This window comes from Cajanus cajan, chromosome 5 (genome assembly GCF_000230855.2).
Source record: "Cajanus cajan strain Asha chromosome 5, NIPB_CcT2T_4, whole genome shotgun sequence".
Taxonomy (NCBI): domain Eukaryota; kingdom Viridiplantae; phylum Streptophyta; class Magnoliopsida; order Fabales; family Fabaceae; genus Cajanus; species Cajanus cajan.
In genome coordinates this window covers 14,266,461-14,282,857 of record NC_138521.1, presented here as the reverse complement: position 1 = coordinate 14,282,857, position 16,397 = coordinate 14,266,461, and the positions used below count along the sequence as shown (strand labels likewise).

The following is a 16,397-nucleotide window of genomic DNA, read 5'->3' as shown; positions in this document are numbered from 1 at the left end:
AAAGAAAGGTTCAAGGAAACTATTTAAGTTGTCGAATCACAACGTCAATAACAAGACTTCCTTAACTTCATAAGTGTTTAATCAAACAAGCCTAAACACATAAGCCTACCTTGGCCAGCCATTCTTACAAAAACCATTTTTAAAACAATAATAATCCCCTCTAAAACACAAGCTTTTGAACAAAAAATACCTTTCCCTTCTTTTCTCTTGTCCCAAACGATTTTAGAATAATCTAGTGGAAACATGGAGATATAGTGGTCAATAGGAGGGTTGACACATCTTCTAAAGGAAGGGAAGGATCACTGGGTCGATGACACCAATCTCGATATAACACGCATCATTCCTCGGTTACAGAAATCGGCAGCGCACAGCCCGTCTAGAGGAATGGCAAAAATCCAAGCAAAGAAACGCATCGGTTAATTCTTTTGAAAAATAAATCAAATAGAATTAGGTGCATCATACCGCATACATGCATACAGATGATAGGTGTACTGGAAGATCACTTATTCTCTTTTTATTGAAAAAACAAACAAAAAACAAAAAAACAAAAAAACAAAAAAATAAACTTCAGAAAAAACAATGCGCCCGTACCATGTTCAGTACGCCCGTACTAAAATCAGGGTTATGAACAAATTTTCAACTCAATACGGGCGTACTGAAATGAATACGGCAGCATTGGCCATAACGTCCACACCAATACGGGCGTATTGAATTCAATACGGCCCGTATTGGCCCATTCTTTTGTACATCAACAACATCTTCATTCCTCTGGATACTTTATCTGTGAGTGTGTTTGAGATCCCTCCGATGCCGAAAAAAAAAAAAGCCAAAATCGACAAAAAAAGAGAAAAGGCAAAATTCAGAAAATACAGAATAACTGAGCTTGGAGAGGCTTGCCGAAATAATACTCCCCAGAGATATCTCAGCTTGCACTCTTGGGCCGAATTCCCAGTGAAAGCTATCAGAGCAAGATCAGCAAGATTCCTCAACGGAAGCATGATCATCCAAACAGAGCATCCGAGTCAAAAGACTCAGACTTCCTCAGTGGAAGATGGCTTTCCAACTCAAGCGACGAGTGAAGCTAAGCCTGCAGAGGCTTTCTAAATAATACTCTGGGATACACAAGATCCTCAATCCCCATTCGCCTACTCAGAGGCACTCTTTCAAAAAAAAAAAAAAAAAAAGGGAAAATTAGAAAAGATCAAAATGACAGAATCCCCCAGCGGATAACAGCCTACGCAGAGGCAACAAAACCAGAAAATCAAAAAAAGAGTCACCCGAATAAGGATAACCGGGATACTCCACAAACGTCGAAAGGACGTCAGCCAATCATAAGGCACCGCTCACATCAGAAAGAGCATCTTTGTGTCTACATCCCCAAGGAATCAGAATTTCCCCAGTGGGCACCAACTACGCAATGGAAAGTTGGGACACAAGAACCCATGAGTAACTGCACATCCCCTAGACGGATCCCTGCGTTATCCAGCCCTCAGCGGAACCCAAATCGAAAACAACCGTCGAAACAGCATCGTGGACTGTGGAGACAAAATCATCTCAAATCCCTGGAGAGGGCAAACTCGCGCTACCAAAGTGACCAGAAGCACGGAGGTATGCAACCCTGGGAAGGGCAAACCGCAGACCCTGGAGAGGGCAAACTCACGCTACTGAGGTCGTCAGAAACACCGAAGTATGCACGAGCCTGGAGAGGCGACGACTAATACTCAGCTACCGACGTTGTCAGAAACACGGAGGTATGCAGCTACCGAGGTTGTCAGAAACACCGAGGTATGCAACGAGCCTGGAGAGGCGACGACTAATACTCAGCTACCGACGTCGTCAAAAACACGGAGGTATGCAGCTGCCGAGGTTGTCAGAAACACCGAGGTATGCACGAGCCTGGAGAGGCGACGACTAATACTCAGCTACCGACGTCGTCAGAAACACGGAGGTATGCAGCTGCCGAGGTTGTCAGAAACACCAAGGTATGCAACGAGCCTGGAGAGGCGACGACTAATACTCAGCTACCCCGTCGTCAGAAACACGGAGGTACGCAGCTGCCAACATTGTCAGAAACATGGAGGTATGCACACCCTGGAGAGGGAAAACTCACGCTACCGAGGTTGTCAGAAACACCAAGGTATGCACGAGCCTGGAGAGGCGACGACTAATACTCAGCTACCCCGTCGTCAGAAACACGGAGGTATGCAGCTGCCAACATCGTCAGAAACATGGAGGCATGCAGACCCTGGAGAGGGCAAACTCATGCTACCGAGGTTGTCAGAAACACCGAGGTATGCAACGAGCCTAGAGAGGCGATGACTAATACTCAGCTACCCCGTCGTCAGAAACACGAAGGTATGCAGCTACCGAGGTTGTCAGAAACACCGAGGTATGCAACGAGCCTGGAGAGGCGACGACTGTAGACCCCTAAAATTGTCCGGGTCGGAAATAAGACTCGAAGACTCTCAAAGATCAAAGGAAAGTCAGCCAGAAGGACTCCCAGAAGACCATAGGATGACTATCTGTAGGTTTAGAGGTCTTAGAGTAGCCAAAAATAAGAAAGTGGGAGGTTTGGAGCTCAATACGGCCTCCTTGGAGTTCAGTACGGCCGTACTGCACATTTTGTACTACAAAACGGCCGTACTGAAACCAATACGGCCATATTGAAGTTTCTGTATTTCAATACGGCCGTACTGAATTCAATACGGCCGTATTGAAGTACAAAAACTCAATACGGGCCGTATTGAACCCAGGGGCCGTACTGCGCCTCATCCCTATAAATAGGACGTCATTTGGACGTCATTCCACACTTTTTCACACAGTTTTGACTCCCTCCTTGAGTATTTTGGGGTTTTTGAGCAGTGTTCTGCCCTAGAAATCTCTCTGGGAGTCGATCCGACGAAGTTCTGGAATTCCGAGAATTTAGCTTGGAGATTCGAACTTAGTCGAAGGGAAATCTTTTGGATTTCCATAGTCAAAAATTATTTTTAGGAAGGAGCGAGCGAGCTTGTAGAGGGAGGGAGTGCCAAAAAGCCTCCTAGACTTCATTGATATATAAAAAGCACGCTTCAAGAGGTTTCTTTTCTAAAAATCCCTTCTTTTACCGCTTTCTGATTGTTGCATATTTATCATCATGTAGATATTTAATTTACAATCGCTTATAATAAATAGGGGTAATTTAGTAATTTTACGCTATTATTTAATAAATAATCCGTCATAGGGAACCCTAATGGGGCGCTGTGGGGGTGCTAACACCTTCCCCACACGTAACCGACTCCCTTACCCAACTCTGGTTGTAATGGCCAAAGTTGATTTATAAAATCAATTGCCTTAAATCTTTTTCCAATGTTTTGAGTAAAATATTGGTGGCGACTCCAAGAACCCTAATTTTTGCGAAAACCACTAATCCATAGAGGGTCCCGCTTGGGATTAATATGGATTGGTGAATCATTTAATAAAATTGGTAGCTCGACAAGGTCTCAGTTTGAGAATAAGTCGTTCTATCAATCCACCACTTTTCAAAACTTTAAAAAGAGTCCGACCATCGTCGCGATTGCCAAGGTCCGTTTCGGCGGGTGGCGACAGATGGCGACTCCACTGGGGAAGCCTCGAGAGTCAGTCCCATTTAGTGATGGATTCTTTTTTAAATAATAGTTTAAAATTACTTCATTACCCCTTACTTGTATGATAACATGTTTATCTATTTGGCTTTAATAACTGTTGTTTGTTTAATTTTCCGCAATTGTTTGAAATACAAACTGCACACGAACCTTTGCACACAACAGTTCCCTCTATACCCGGGGGCATGAGTGGTAAGCCATAGGGAGTGGATGTTAGTACGGCCGGTTGTCGAATGGGTCTATAGGTGCCCGTAGACCGTTGTCGGAAAACATCACTCAAGGTGATAACCATGAACTCAAGTCCGACAGTGCGTTGGAACTTTCCATCGACTTACGACGAGAGGAATTGGGTCCCTATAATGGGGGCACCTTGGGGGCCTCAGACCGGTGAGAACAGTTAGAACCACCTTGAATATGCACTTTTCTGCAGGATACCCCTACCTCGTGATTCGCTCGTGACTGTTCGTGGATGAGTGAATTGTTTGTGCATTGATTATGTGAAATTGTTTGAGCATACATTGCATTTCTTTAAACATACAACATTCCTTTTTAAAATAAGAATAAATAGGAATAAGAATCTTCCATTGCATGGTGTTAACATCTACCTTCATCACATTCATATAGGTAGTTTCCCTTTTCACCCAAAAAATACAAAAAACAAAATACCCAAAAAAAAAAGAAGAAAAAAGTGTTATTTATCCAAACCAAGCAATATCATGCATCATTTTAGGAATATCCCGAAAACATGATAATGCTTAGTTAAATAAACACTATGCATGCATATTCAACATCACCATTTCATATCATGCATTTTATTGTAGATTATGGAGGGATCTAGGGGAATACAAGGGCAATTGAAGAAAGTGGACTTCTTATTGTACCGTGCCGAGAGGTTGGATCACCTCTGTTCCTTGATGCCGCGAGAGGCTCGTTTGGAGTTCGAAAAATCTTATGGACGAGTCCTCGACTTGATGAAGATTTGTGTGGATCCAGCTTTTCTGAGAGCATTGGTCCATTTTTGGAGTCTCGATCTGCATTGTTTCGAGTTCCCTCAGTTTGACTTAGTTCCTACTCTCGAGGAGTACGAGCTCATGCTTCGATGGCCCAAATCAGCCGGGGTCTATATCTTCCATGAAAATCATGTGGCCGTAGAGAGGGTCGCAACTCAAGTCAAACTGCCATCACGATCATCCGCTTTAGTGGGGAACGGCAGTATCAGGGGTTGGAAGCTTGCTATGATTGAAGACCACCTTTCTTCCTTGGCTGGTGAGGGAGATTGGTTAGCTTTCAACAAGACTTTAGCGTTAGCCGTGTTTGGGACGATCTTATTCCCCTTTCACGCTAACACAGTGGACCATGCTGCTATGGACGCCTTCTTCGCTTGGGACGTACACATGAAGAGTCCCGTGCCTGCCATTCTTGCTGACACCTTGCTTTCTGTCAACCTATCTCAGCAGAAGCAAGGGAAGACTATTCGATGCTGCACCTCTTTGTTGTATGTGTGGGGCATCACACACTTTTATGCCTCTAGTCACCTGGGGACCTTGCCCGATCCTTTGAGAAGTTTTTCGAAGATCCCCGTACGCCGCCGATATGCTTCCGAATGGAAGGAAGAGATGGAACAGTGGAGTATTGAGCACTTCACGTGGGTTTGCCCTTGGTTCCGTCCGAGCAATGTATTGACAAGATGCGGTAGTTATCCAAGCATACCATTGATGGGCCTCAGAGGTTGCATAGCCTACTCACCTAGATTGGTTATGAGACAACTTATGAGGACTCAGATTGTTCCTGTTCAAGAGGAGCTTGGAGGGTTGTGTTTCTCCTTTGATTCCGAGCATCAGAGGGATATGCACGCTGTCATTAGAGCGTGGGAGAAACCAATCTATGAGGGAGATCGAGAGCTTGGAAAGCCTCGGGTATCCGCCTCCACCGACTACGAGATATGGAGGAGCGAGAGAGGGGTGTCCCAACCATCCACCTCTTGCGCAACCGCAACCACAAGGAGGTTAATGCAAGAACAAGTCGACGCCTTGACCAAGAAGCTGGAAATTATGGGAGCTCAAATGAGAGTTCTTGAAGAGAAAAATGAAGAATCCAGTTTCGTCATCGATGGTCTACAAAGGCAATGCAAGAAGAAGGACCACGAGATAGAGCGGCTCAAGGATGAGTGTGCTAACCTCAATGAGGAGGCTACTCGGGCATCCAAAATGCCAAAGGTTGAACCGAGTAGTCAACTCCAAGAAGTCAACACAAAGATAGCACGCCTTGAAGCCGAGCATGCAAAGCAGGCACAGTTGATCAAGGACATGCAAGACGATCTGCTTTTGACTCGATCCGACGCACAACAATGGCGGGAAGTTGCTCAACAACAAACCGCAAGCCTTTCCGATTTCCGCAAGAAGGAAAAGGAGGGACTAGCACAGATGGCTAGACTCCAAGAGGAGAAGGATCGAGCCGAAGATGAGCTTAATGAGCTGCAGGCCATGATCAACTATCATATTCAAAAGGCGAAGGACGCTCAGAAGATCAGTGATGATATGAGCCAAGCGGTCCATACGCAAGTTGAAGCAATGGCACGCCAAGTAGAGGAAGCCGAAGACGAATGGAGGAGAAAAATGAACCCGCCTGTGGGTTTTTATCGGCTTTTCTCATATTGTAAAAAATTGCTTCAAAGCATTGTATGATAAGTTGTACACTTTCTATGATCAATGAAATCAAGTTTTTGATTTATGAAATCTCTCAATTGCCTTTGCATTTCATAGTCATTCATTTGCATACATCTCTCCAAGTAATTTAATAATAAACATTAATAAAAAGAAAGAATTAATCGATGCGTATAATCAAAGAGTGGATCGCACGCCATTTGTTATCAAATGCAAACCAACAACTGCGCCAAGCAAGCACACGACAACTTCGTTGTTGGTAATCAAGACGAACAAAGGGGAAGGTCCGACACCGTTAAGGATCACTACTCCAAGGCCTTTTCCCTATGAATCAAATAAGGCTGTGCCATGGATATATGACATCCATTTTTCTGCCAACAGCGATTTCTCTAACATCGCTGGACTTGGGGGCATGACTAGGAGTGGCAGGATCTACACTCCCAATGATCTTCATGATAAAAGCTCCCAAGAATAAAGGAAAGGAAAATAAAGAATCCGAGGAGGAAAATCTAGAGACCGCCTTCCAAGCATTGGAAAGTGCCAATGTTGAAACGTTTCCCCAAGAAATGAAGAAGGTAGCCTACATGCTTACCAAGAACGGATACTTGCCCGGACAAGGACTTGGCAAGGACTCCCAAGGGACTCCAGAGCTACCCATTATCAAAGATAATCCGAGGAAACAAGGGTTAGGATACAACCCTAATAAAGATCAAAGGACGAAGAGGAACCAAGATCCTTCTCGACGTTCTTTAAGCCAGATCTTTAGGAAGGCCGGTTCACAAGCGTCAAGGCCGGTCGTCATCATCAAGTGCTCTTCTCCTTCCAATAGGGATGTATAGACCTGATGACTATTAGAGATTACTCCTCGGGGACAGCCCGACCCCCGAGCCTCGATAGGGCACATGTTTCCACTATGATTATAATAAAATCATTCTTTATTATTTCTTATTGCTTCTTTTCTTGCTTGCAATAAATCTCTAGACCACATTATTTTAACCCTGTTTGAATAAGCATGAATGAGGTTAAAATTGTCTTAATAACAATAAACCCACATCATTTTTATGTGGAAGTGTGTGTGACAACTTGGAGCACCTTCCCTTGGCCTCGACAAGTGCCATCATGGATAAAAAGAAATCCTTTAAAATAAAAGAAGCTCGGCAGGAAACCCAAAAAAGGGGGTTGCGCAAAAATAAGAGCAAAAGACCCGCTAGGAATCCCACGAAAGGGTGACCTAGGCAAAAGTTAGGGTTGCAAAAATGAACAAAAACAAAAGTCCGCTAAAACGCCACAAAAGGGTGTTTTAGGCAAAAATAAGGACAATCAAAAAACAAAAGAAATCCATGACGGTACCATGAGCCGAATTCAAAAAAGAAAGGTTCAAGGGGAGCTATCTAAGTTGTCAAAATCACAACGCCAATAAACAAGATTTTATTAACTTCATAAATGCTTAAACAAACAAGCCTAGACACAATAAGCCTACCTTGGCCAGCCATTCTTACAAAAACCATTTTTCAAAATGAAAATAAAAACCCCTCTAAAACACAAACTTTCAAAAAATATATACCTTTCCTTTCTTTTCTCTCTTGTCCCAAGCGATTTTAGGATAATCTAGTGGAAACATGGAGATATAGTGGTCAATAGGAGGGTTGACATGTCTTCTAAAGGAAGGGAAGAATCACTTGGTTGATAACACCAAATCTCAATATAATACGCATCGTTCCTCGGTTATAGAAGTCGGCAGCGCACAGTCCGTCTTGAGGAATGGCAGAATCCAAACAAAAACGCATCGGTTAATTCTTTTGAAAGATAAATCAAATAGAATTAGGTGCATCATACATCACATACATGCATACAGATGATAGGTGTAATGGAAGATCACTTATTCTCTGTTTATTCAAAAAAAAAAAAAAAAATCAAACTTCAGAAAAAACAAATGCGCCCGTATCATGTTCAGTACACCCGTACTAAAAATAGGGTTATGAACAAATTTTCAACTCAATACGGGCGTACTGAAATGGATATGGCCGTATTAGCCACAAAGAAATTTTCAAAGACCTCTTCATGAGGCAATTGCATAAAATAGAAAAATAGAAAAATTGCTTGTGTATGACAACAGTCAACAGAAAAGGCCAAAAAACGACAAAAAGGCAAAAATACAGAAAAAGCCAAAAAAAATGACAAAAAAGGCAAAAATACAGAAAAAGCCAAAAACGACAAAAAAGGCAAAAGATTTAGAAAATCAATCGTATCGAATAACTGAGCCTGGAGAGGCTCGCCGAAATAATACTCTCTCAGAATAATTGAGCCTGGAGAGGCTTGCCGAAACAATACTCCCTCTTAGAATAATTGAGCCTGGAGAGGCTCGCCGAAATAATACTCTCTCAGAATAATTGAGCCTGGAGAGGCTTGCCGAAACAATACTCCCTCTTAGAATAATTGAGCCTGGAGAGGCTCGCCGAAATAATACTCTCTCAGAATAACTGAGCCTGGAGAGGCTCGCAGAAATAATACTCCCCAGAGAAACCTCAGCTTAAGCTCATGGAACAAATCCCCAGCGAGAGCTATCAAAGCAAGATCGTCAAAATCCCCAATGGAAGCGCGATCATCCAAGCAAAATATTCAGTCAAAGGACTTGAAACTTCCTCAGTGGAAGATAGCTCTCTGACTCAAGCGCTGAGTGAGGCTAAGCCTGCAGAGGCTTCCTAAATAATACTCTGGGATACATAAGATCCCCAAATCCCCAGTCGCCTACTCAAGAGGCACCCCTACAAAAGGAGAAAAATAAAAAAAATATATATTCCCCAAGCGGAATTCGGCATCCAGCCAAACACCGAACATCAAGATGATTTGCCTAACAGAAGAGGCCAGTCAAGAATTGAACGACAGAATCCCCCAGCGGATAACAGCCTACACAGAGGCTACAAAAATCAGAAAATCAAAAGAGACACCCGAATAAGGATAACCGGGATACTCCACTTACGTCAAAAGGACGTCAGCCAAACATAAGGCATCGCTCAACTCAGAGAGAGAGCATCTGTGTCTACACCCCAAGGAGTCAGAAATTCCCCATGGGTACCAACTAAGCAATGCAAGTTGGGGCACAAAAACCTATGAATGACTGCACATCCCCTAGACGGATCCCTGCGTTATCCAGCCCTCAGCGGCACAAAATCAGAAAAACAAACCGTCGAAGCAGCATTGTGGACTGTGGAGACAAACTTATCTCAAAACCCTGGAGAGGGTAAACTCAACTGCCTCATGTTGAGAGGCAGGGCCTGGAGAGGTGATACTCAACTGCCTCATGTTGAGAGGCAAAACCTGGAGAGGGAAAACTCAACTGCCTCATGTTGAGAGGCAGGGCCTGGAGAGGCGATACTCAACTGCCTCATGTTGAGAGGCAGGGCCTGGAGAGGCGATACTCAACTGCCGAATGTTGAGAGGCAGGGCCTGGAGAGGCGGTACTCAGCTACCGAGGTTATCAGAAACACTGAGGTATGCATGAGCCTGGAGAGGCGACGACTAATACTCAACCTGGAGAGGCTACTCAACAATTTTCCACCGGAAGACGCTACAAGTCAGAAGGATGGCACATCACCCGGACAATTGGGTCAACTCCTTTACTTGTCAGCCGGTACACCAAAAGGTCGTCCGACTAAGTAAAGGGGGGGCAGCTGTAGACCCCTAAAATTGTCCGGGTCGGAAATAAGACTCGAAGACTCTCAAAGATCAAAGGAAAGTCAGCCAGAAGGACTCCCAGAAGACCATAGGATGACTATCTGTAGGTTTAGAGGTCTTAGAGTAGCCAAAAATAAGAAAGTGGGAGGTTTGGAGCTCAATACGGCCTCCTTGGAGTTCAGTACGGCCGTACTGCACATTTTGTACTACAATACGGCCGTACTGAAACCAATACGGCCGTATTGAAGTTTCTGTATTTCAATACGGCCGTACTGAATTCAATACGGCCGTATTGAAGTACAAAAACTCAATACGGGCCGTATTGAACCCAGGGGCCGTACTGCGCCTCATCCCTATAAATAGGACGTCATTTGGACGTCATTCCACACTTTTTCACACAGTTTTGACTCCCTCCTTGAGTATTCTGGGGTTTTTGAGCAGTGTTCTGCCCTAGAAATCTCTCTGGGAGTCGATCCGACGAAGTTCTGGAATTCCGAGCATTTAGCTTGGAGATTCGAACTTAGTCGAAGGGAAATCTTTTGGATTTCCATAGTCAAAAATTATTTTTAGGAAGGAGCGAGCGAGCTTGTAGAGGGAGGGAGTGCCAAAAAGCCTCCTAGACTTCATTGATATATAAAAAGCACGCTTCAAGAGGTTTCTTTTCTAAAAATCCCTTCTTTTACCGCTTTCTGATTGTTGCATATTTATCATCATGTAGATATTTAATTTACAATCGCTTATAATAAATAGGGGTAATTTAGTAATTTTACGCTATTATTTAATAAATAATCCGTCATAGGGAACCCTAATGGGGCGCTGTGGGGGTGCTAACACCTTCCCCACACGTAACCGACTCCCTTACCCAACTCTGGTTGTAATGGCCAAAGTTGATTTATAAAATCAATTGCCTTAAATCTTTTTCCAATGTTTTGAGTAAAATATTGGTGGCGACTCCAAGAACCCTAATTTTTGCGAAAACCACTAATCCATAGAGGGTCCCGCTTGGGATTAATATGGATTGGTGAATCATTTAATAAAATTGGTAGCTCGACAAGGTCTCAGTTTGAGAATAAGTCGTTCTATCAATCCACCACTTTTCAAAACTTTAAAAAAAGTCCGACCATCGTCGCGATTGCCAAGGTCCGTTTCGGCGGGTGGCGACAACGACTAATACTCAGCTACCCGTCGTCAGAAACACGGAGGTATGCAGCTACCGAGGTTGTCAGAAACACCGAGGTATGTAACGAGCCTGGAGAGGCGACGACTAATACTCAGCTACCCCGTCGTCAGAAACACGGAGGTACACAGCTGCCAACATCGTCAGAAACATGGAGGCATGCACACCCTGGAGAGGGCAAACTCACGCTACCGAGGTTGTCAGAAACACCAAGGTATGCACGAGCCTGGAGAGGCGACGACTAATACTCAGCTACCCCGTCGTCAGAAACACGGAGGTATGCAGCTGCCAACATCGTCAGAAACATGGAGGCATGCAGACCCTGGAGAGGGCAAACTCACGCTACCGAGGTTGTCAGAAACACCGAGGTATGCAACGAGCCTGGAGAGGCGACGACTAATACTCAACTTGGAGAGGCCACTCAACAATTTTCCCACCGGAAGACACTACAAGTCGGAAGGATGGCTTACTCCCCGGACAATTGGGTCAACTCCTTTACTTGTCAACCGGTACACCAAAAAGCCGTTCGACTAAGTAAAGGGGGGGCAGCTGTAGACCCCTAAAATTGTCCGGGTCGGAAATAAAGCTCAAAGACTCTCGAAGACCGAAGGAAAGTCAGCCGGAAGGACTCCTGGAAGACCCTAGGATGATTCTTTGTAGGTCTAGAAGTCTTAGAGTAGCTTAGAATAAGGGTGTGCAAGGATTGGAGCTCAATACACCCTCCCAGAGGTTCAGTACGGCCGTACTGAGCCATTTGAACTGCAATACGGCCGTAGTGAACTCAATACGGCCGTACTGAAGTTTTTGAACTTCAGTACGGCCGTACCAAATTCAATACGGCCGTACTGTAGTTCAAAAAACTCAGTACGGGCCGTAGTGAAATCAATACGGCCGTACTGAAGTTTTTGAACTTTAGTACGGCCGTACCAAATTCAATACGGCCGTACTGTAGTTCAAAAAACCAGTACGGGCCGTATTGACCTCCCAGACCGTATTGCGCCTCAATCCTATAAATAGGACGTCATTGGCACGTCCTCCCACACTTTTTACACATTCCTCAACCCTCCTGCTGAGTATTCTTGGGTTTTTGAGCTATTCTCTGCCCTAGATATCTCTCCGGGAGCCGATCCGACGAAGTTCTTGAGTCATGAGCCATTAGCTTGAGATTCGAACAAGTCGAAGGGAAATCTCTTTGATTTCCATAGTAAAAATTATCTTTAGGGGAAAGAAGCGAGCGGACGTGTAGTGGGAAGGAGCGCCAAAAAGCCTCCTAAACTTCGTTTTGAATATATAAAAGCCCGCTTCGAAGGTTTCTTTCTAAATCCTTTCTTTTACTGCTCTTATTTATTGCTTTTTGATTATTGCATTGCATGTTTAGAGCTTTCGTCATGTAAATATTTTATCTATAATCGTTTCTAATAAATAAGGGTAATTTAGTAACTTTACACTGTTATTTATGAAATAATCCGTCATAGGGAACCCGAAAGGGGCGTTGTGGGGTGCTAACACCTTCCTCGCACGTAACCGACTCCCTTACCCAACTCTGGTTGTAATGGCCGAAGTTGATTTGCGAAAATCAATTGCCTTATATCTTTTTCCAATGTTTTGAGTAAAACATTGGTGGCGACTCCAAGAACCCCTTCTTTTTGCGAAAACCACTAATCCATGGAGGGTCCCGCTTGGGATTAACATGAATTGGTGAGAGTCATTTAAACAAAATTGTTAGCTCGATGAGGTCTCAGTTTGAGAATAAGTCGTTCTAACAATCCACCATTTTTCCAAACTTTAAAAAGAGTCCAACCATCGTCGTGAATGCCAGTGTCCGTTTCGGCGGGTGGCGACAATGACATGTATATTTAGTTGGTTAAATGTTTGAAGGTAAGTAATAACTTCTTTCTTCAGTTGTTGATAACTACTCTATGTTCAATCATGTTTCTCGAAAATTTTTATCATGATTTCAAGATAATTGCCGAACTACTCAGAAAAGCATAGTTACTTTTTCAAGGTAATTGCCAAACTCACAAAAAATATTCCTTGAGATTTTTTATGATATGCCCAAAATTTTATTCTAAGCATTTTTTAGCTTTATTAAATCATTCCCCTTTTCGTGCAACATAAATCTCGTTAAGTAATGGCCACATACTTAGCCAAAATTTACTTTTACTCCTTTTCAAGATTAATTTAATAAGAAAGGGCATAAGGCATCACACTTAGATTATTTTATTCCTAAGTTTCATAGAAATTTTGATCATATTAAAATGCATATATCAAGAAAGATCAAATTCTGCCTATAGGCCTCCAACATTTTAACATTATAAAATATACTTTTATAACAATTCAAACAAGTTTAGATCTAATGGCTCTTATGTTGGTTTAAGGCTTTAGGTGTTAGGTTCAAACCTGCTTTATGAACACATTTTTTTTATATTAATTACTAAGCTAAAATTTCCTTGCTACATCAACCTTGTGTGTTCTAGCCATGTGAAAAAAGTGCAAATAAAGCTATATGGGTTCTAAGATAGATTGTCAATAAAAAAGTCCAAATAGTGTCAATCCAAACTAGAAAAAAAAAAAAAAAAAAAAAAAAAAAAAAAAAAAAAAGATAAAAAAATGAGTGAAAAATGCATGCCTTCGAGACTTAATAAGCACAAGCTTAAACAATGAAAAGAAATTTGAGTCCAACTAATTTGAATCTTTTGTACAATACATCTTTTGATACATACAAACCTAATCCACACTCTTCCATATAGTATCATATTAAAAATGCATATGCATTATTTGTTAATTTCATATTGATTTTTGAACAATCTAATTTCCCATGAAGGAATTACAAAGAAATTGTCTGAAGTTTACTAGATTGCAATTTTGAAGAGAATTGAATATATAAATAAATAGGATGCCTTTTTATTCAAACACATGTAGAACAACATGCAACACCATAGTCCCTAATTGTGAACCATAGAAACGACCTAAAGGAAACACAATTCTTCAACCCAAGATGAAGATTACTCAAAACAACAAAAACTTGAACCCTAGCTAGTCAATCCTAAGCATATCCCACACATGAGACCCATTACGCTAAAGTTCACTTTAAACGAAAATTAAACAACACAAACATATAATTTAAATAACTAAATGAGGCATCATCAATAAAGGATCTCTTCTATAAGAATCAAAAGAACCTAAAAGTAGGTCCAGGTCCATGTTCATGTCCATCTAAGTTCTTATTAAATTGTTGGTGGCTAGTGATGCTCCCATCAATCACAAGGTTCCTCAACAATGGTTGTGGAAGCACAGTCGCATTGTTATTAACATTGGAGGAAGAGCTTCCACCTGCAAAAATGTGAGGAGAGATATAAGTGCTCTCATTCAGGAGCTTTTGTTTTTTCAAATTAATATGTGTCTTCAAATCCAGCAATGCAGTCTTGAACTTCTCAAGTTGGGTTTTGTCCATGCTTTCAATTGGGGTGGCCCACCAAAAGTTATTCTTTGCAGTCTTCAGCAAATGATTCAATTCTTCATCACGCTTTTTCTCTATAGTAATCTGGTTGGATAGGTAACCAAGGTGTGCGTGGAGCTCGCGCTCGTCCACGGTGAGGTGGGCCTCGTTGAGGTCTAAGTTAAGGAGGGGAGGTGGGGCTTGCCCCGTGTAGCGTTGGATGACAGAATCAACACTAGGGGTGCCAAAGGAGAAAACTCGTTGACCAGGTGAGAACACGATAACAGCAAGGTCCACGCCGCAAAGGGTTGCAAGCTCACTCGCTTTCTTAAAAATACCATTGCGACGCTTAGAGAACGTCACGTGAAGGTTCCGCTCGTTGCTTATCTTTTTCATCTCAATCTTTTGCCGACCCTTTGTCTTCTTAACAACAACATTCATGTTTGACACATTTTTTGAATCCATGGATTATAGCCTATGCTTTCTTTTATGATATGAAATATGAATATGAGGTGTGCCTTAGTGGAAGGGTTGGGTTCAATTTATAGGCACGCTCAGAGTTTTCTTTAGCAAAGAAAATATGCCTATGAGAGTTTACTAACAAGTGTTTTTGACGCATTAATTTTTTTTTTTGGAATAAGTGATTGTACAAATCTCATTTGAAAGCCTTATATGGTATGCTTAAAATGGTAACGCATATACATATAATCTACCATATTCAACATTTTGGAGTAAATACATGTATAAAAAAAATTTAATGATTAATTTAGGATTCCAGTATTAATTTTATACTCTATACCAAAAATGTTTGGGCATAGTTGACTTTATATGCCCTTTGCAACCTGCACCACTTGTAAATTTTGAAATAACTCAGGAAATCAAGTGAAAGGAAACCTTTCATTTTGCTTGACTTGATCAAATAAGCAGAAGGTGTATTAGATTAGGATTTCAAAAGATTTTGAAAGACTTTTATTAGCATTGAAAATTTTTATTGTATTTAATCAATATAAAAAAGTCTTGTAATATTCAACTAAGAGAATTATAATTTTAAAAATACATTAAAATTTGTTAGTATTCAATTAAGACTCTTTTTCACTTAAAAAAATTATTTAGAATTCAAAAACAAAGATTTTAATATATTATTTTGAACGATAAATTTTTTAAAACTTTTTAGTAGAATTACATATAATTTTTTTATCCAATAATCTCACTTAAACCATTGAGATTTTTTATATCTTTTTTTCTTTTCTATTTTTTTTTCTCTCTCTATATCTTAGGTCTTCTTTCTCCCCTTTCTCGCTTCTCTCTCTTTCACCTCTTTAACACTCCCTGCTCTTTTTCATTTTCTTTTTCTCTTTTTCTTTTTTTATTTCATCTCTCTCATTTTTTCAATTCTTCCTCTTCCTATTTTTTCTCCTATATTATTTTATCCTAATAAATATTGATGTATAATTTATCAATTTTTTTTGAATTATTAAATATTTTAAATTATTATTGAATTATTAAATACTATCTCTTGTTCAATTTTTGAATAATTAATTTTAACTAATTTTTATTTCAATAAAAAAATTTAATATTGAAAATTTCAAATTTAAACATATATTAAAAATAATTTTTGTATATGGTGAAAATTAAGTTGTGTTGTCTAAATTAAGTATTTGAAATTTAAGAAATTTGAATTCAATCAAAATGATTAAAATTTCAAAAAAAAATGCAAATTTTAAATTTCCTCATATAAAAACAACCTAAGAGAAATCTTTGGGTTATTTCTAAAATTAGTTTGTGAAATATACCATAAAAAATGATAAAAGGTAGAACCTTGA

General features: G+C 41.1%; 1 protein-coding gene across 1 annotated transcript; it reads right to left on the bottom strand.

Moving 5' to 3' along the window:
- Positions 1–13,703: 13,703 nt before the first annotated feature.
- Positions 13,704–15,491, bottom strand: LOC109788123 (agamous-like MADS-box protein AGL62). The gene has a single exon (XM_020346786.2). The coding sequence runs from the start codon at positions 15,037–15,039 to the stop codon at positions 14,308–14,310; it is 732 nt and encodes a 243-aa protein (XP_020202375.2). The 5' UTR covers positions 15,040–15,491; the 3' UTR covers positions 13,704–14,307.
- Positions 15,492–16,397: the final 906 nt, after the last annotated feature.

Coding starts and splice junctions, on each gene's coding strand:
- LOC109788123 (XM_020346786.2), bottom strand. CDS start 15,039: ATGGATTCAAAAAATGTGTCAAACATGAATGTTGTTGTTAAGAAGACA.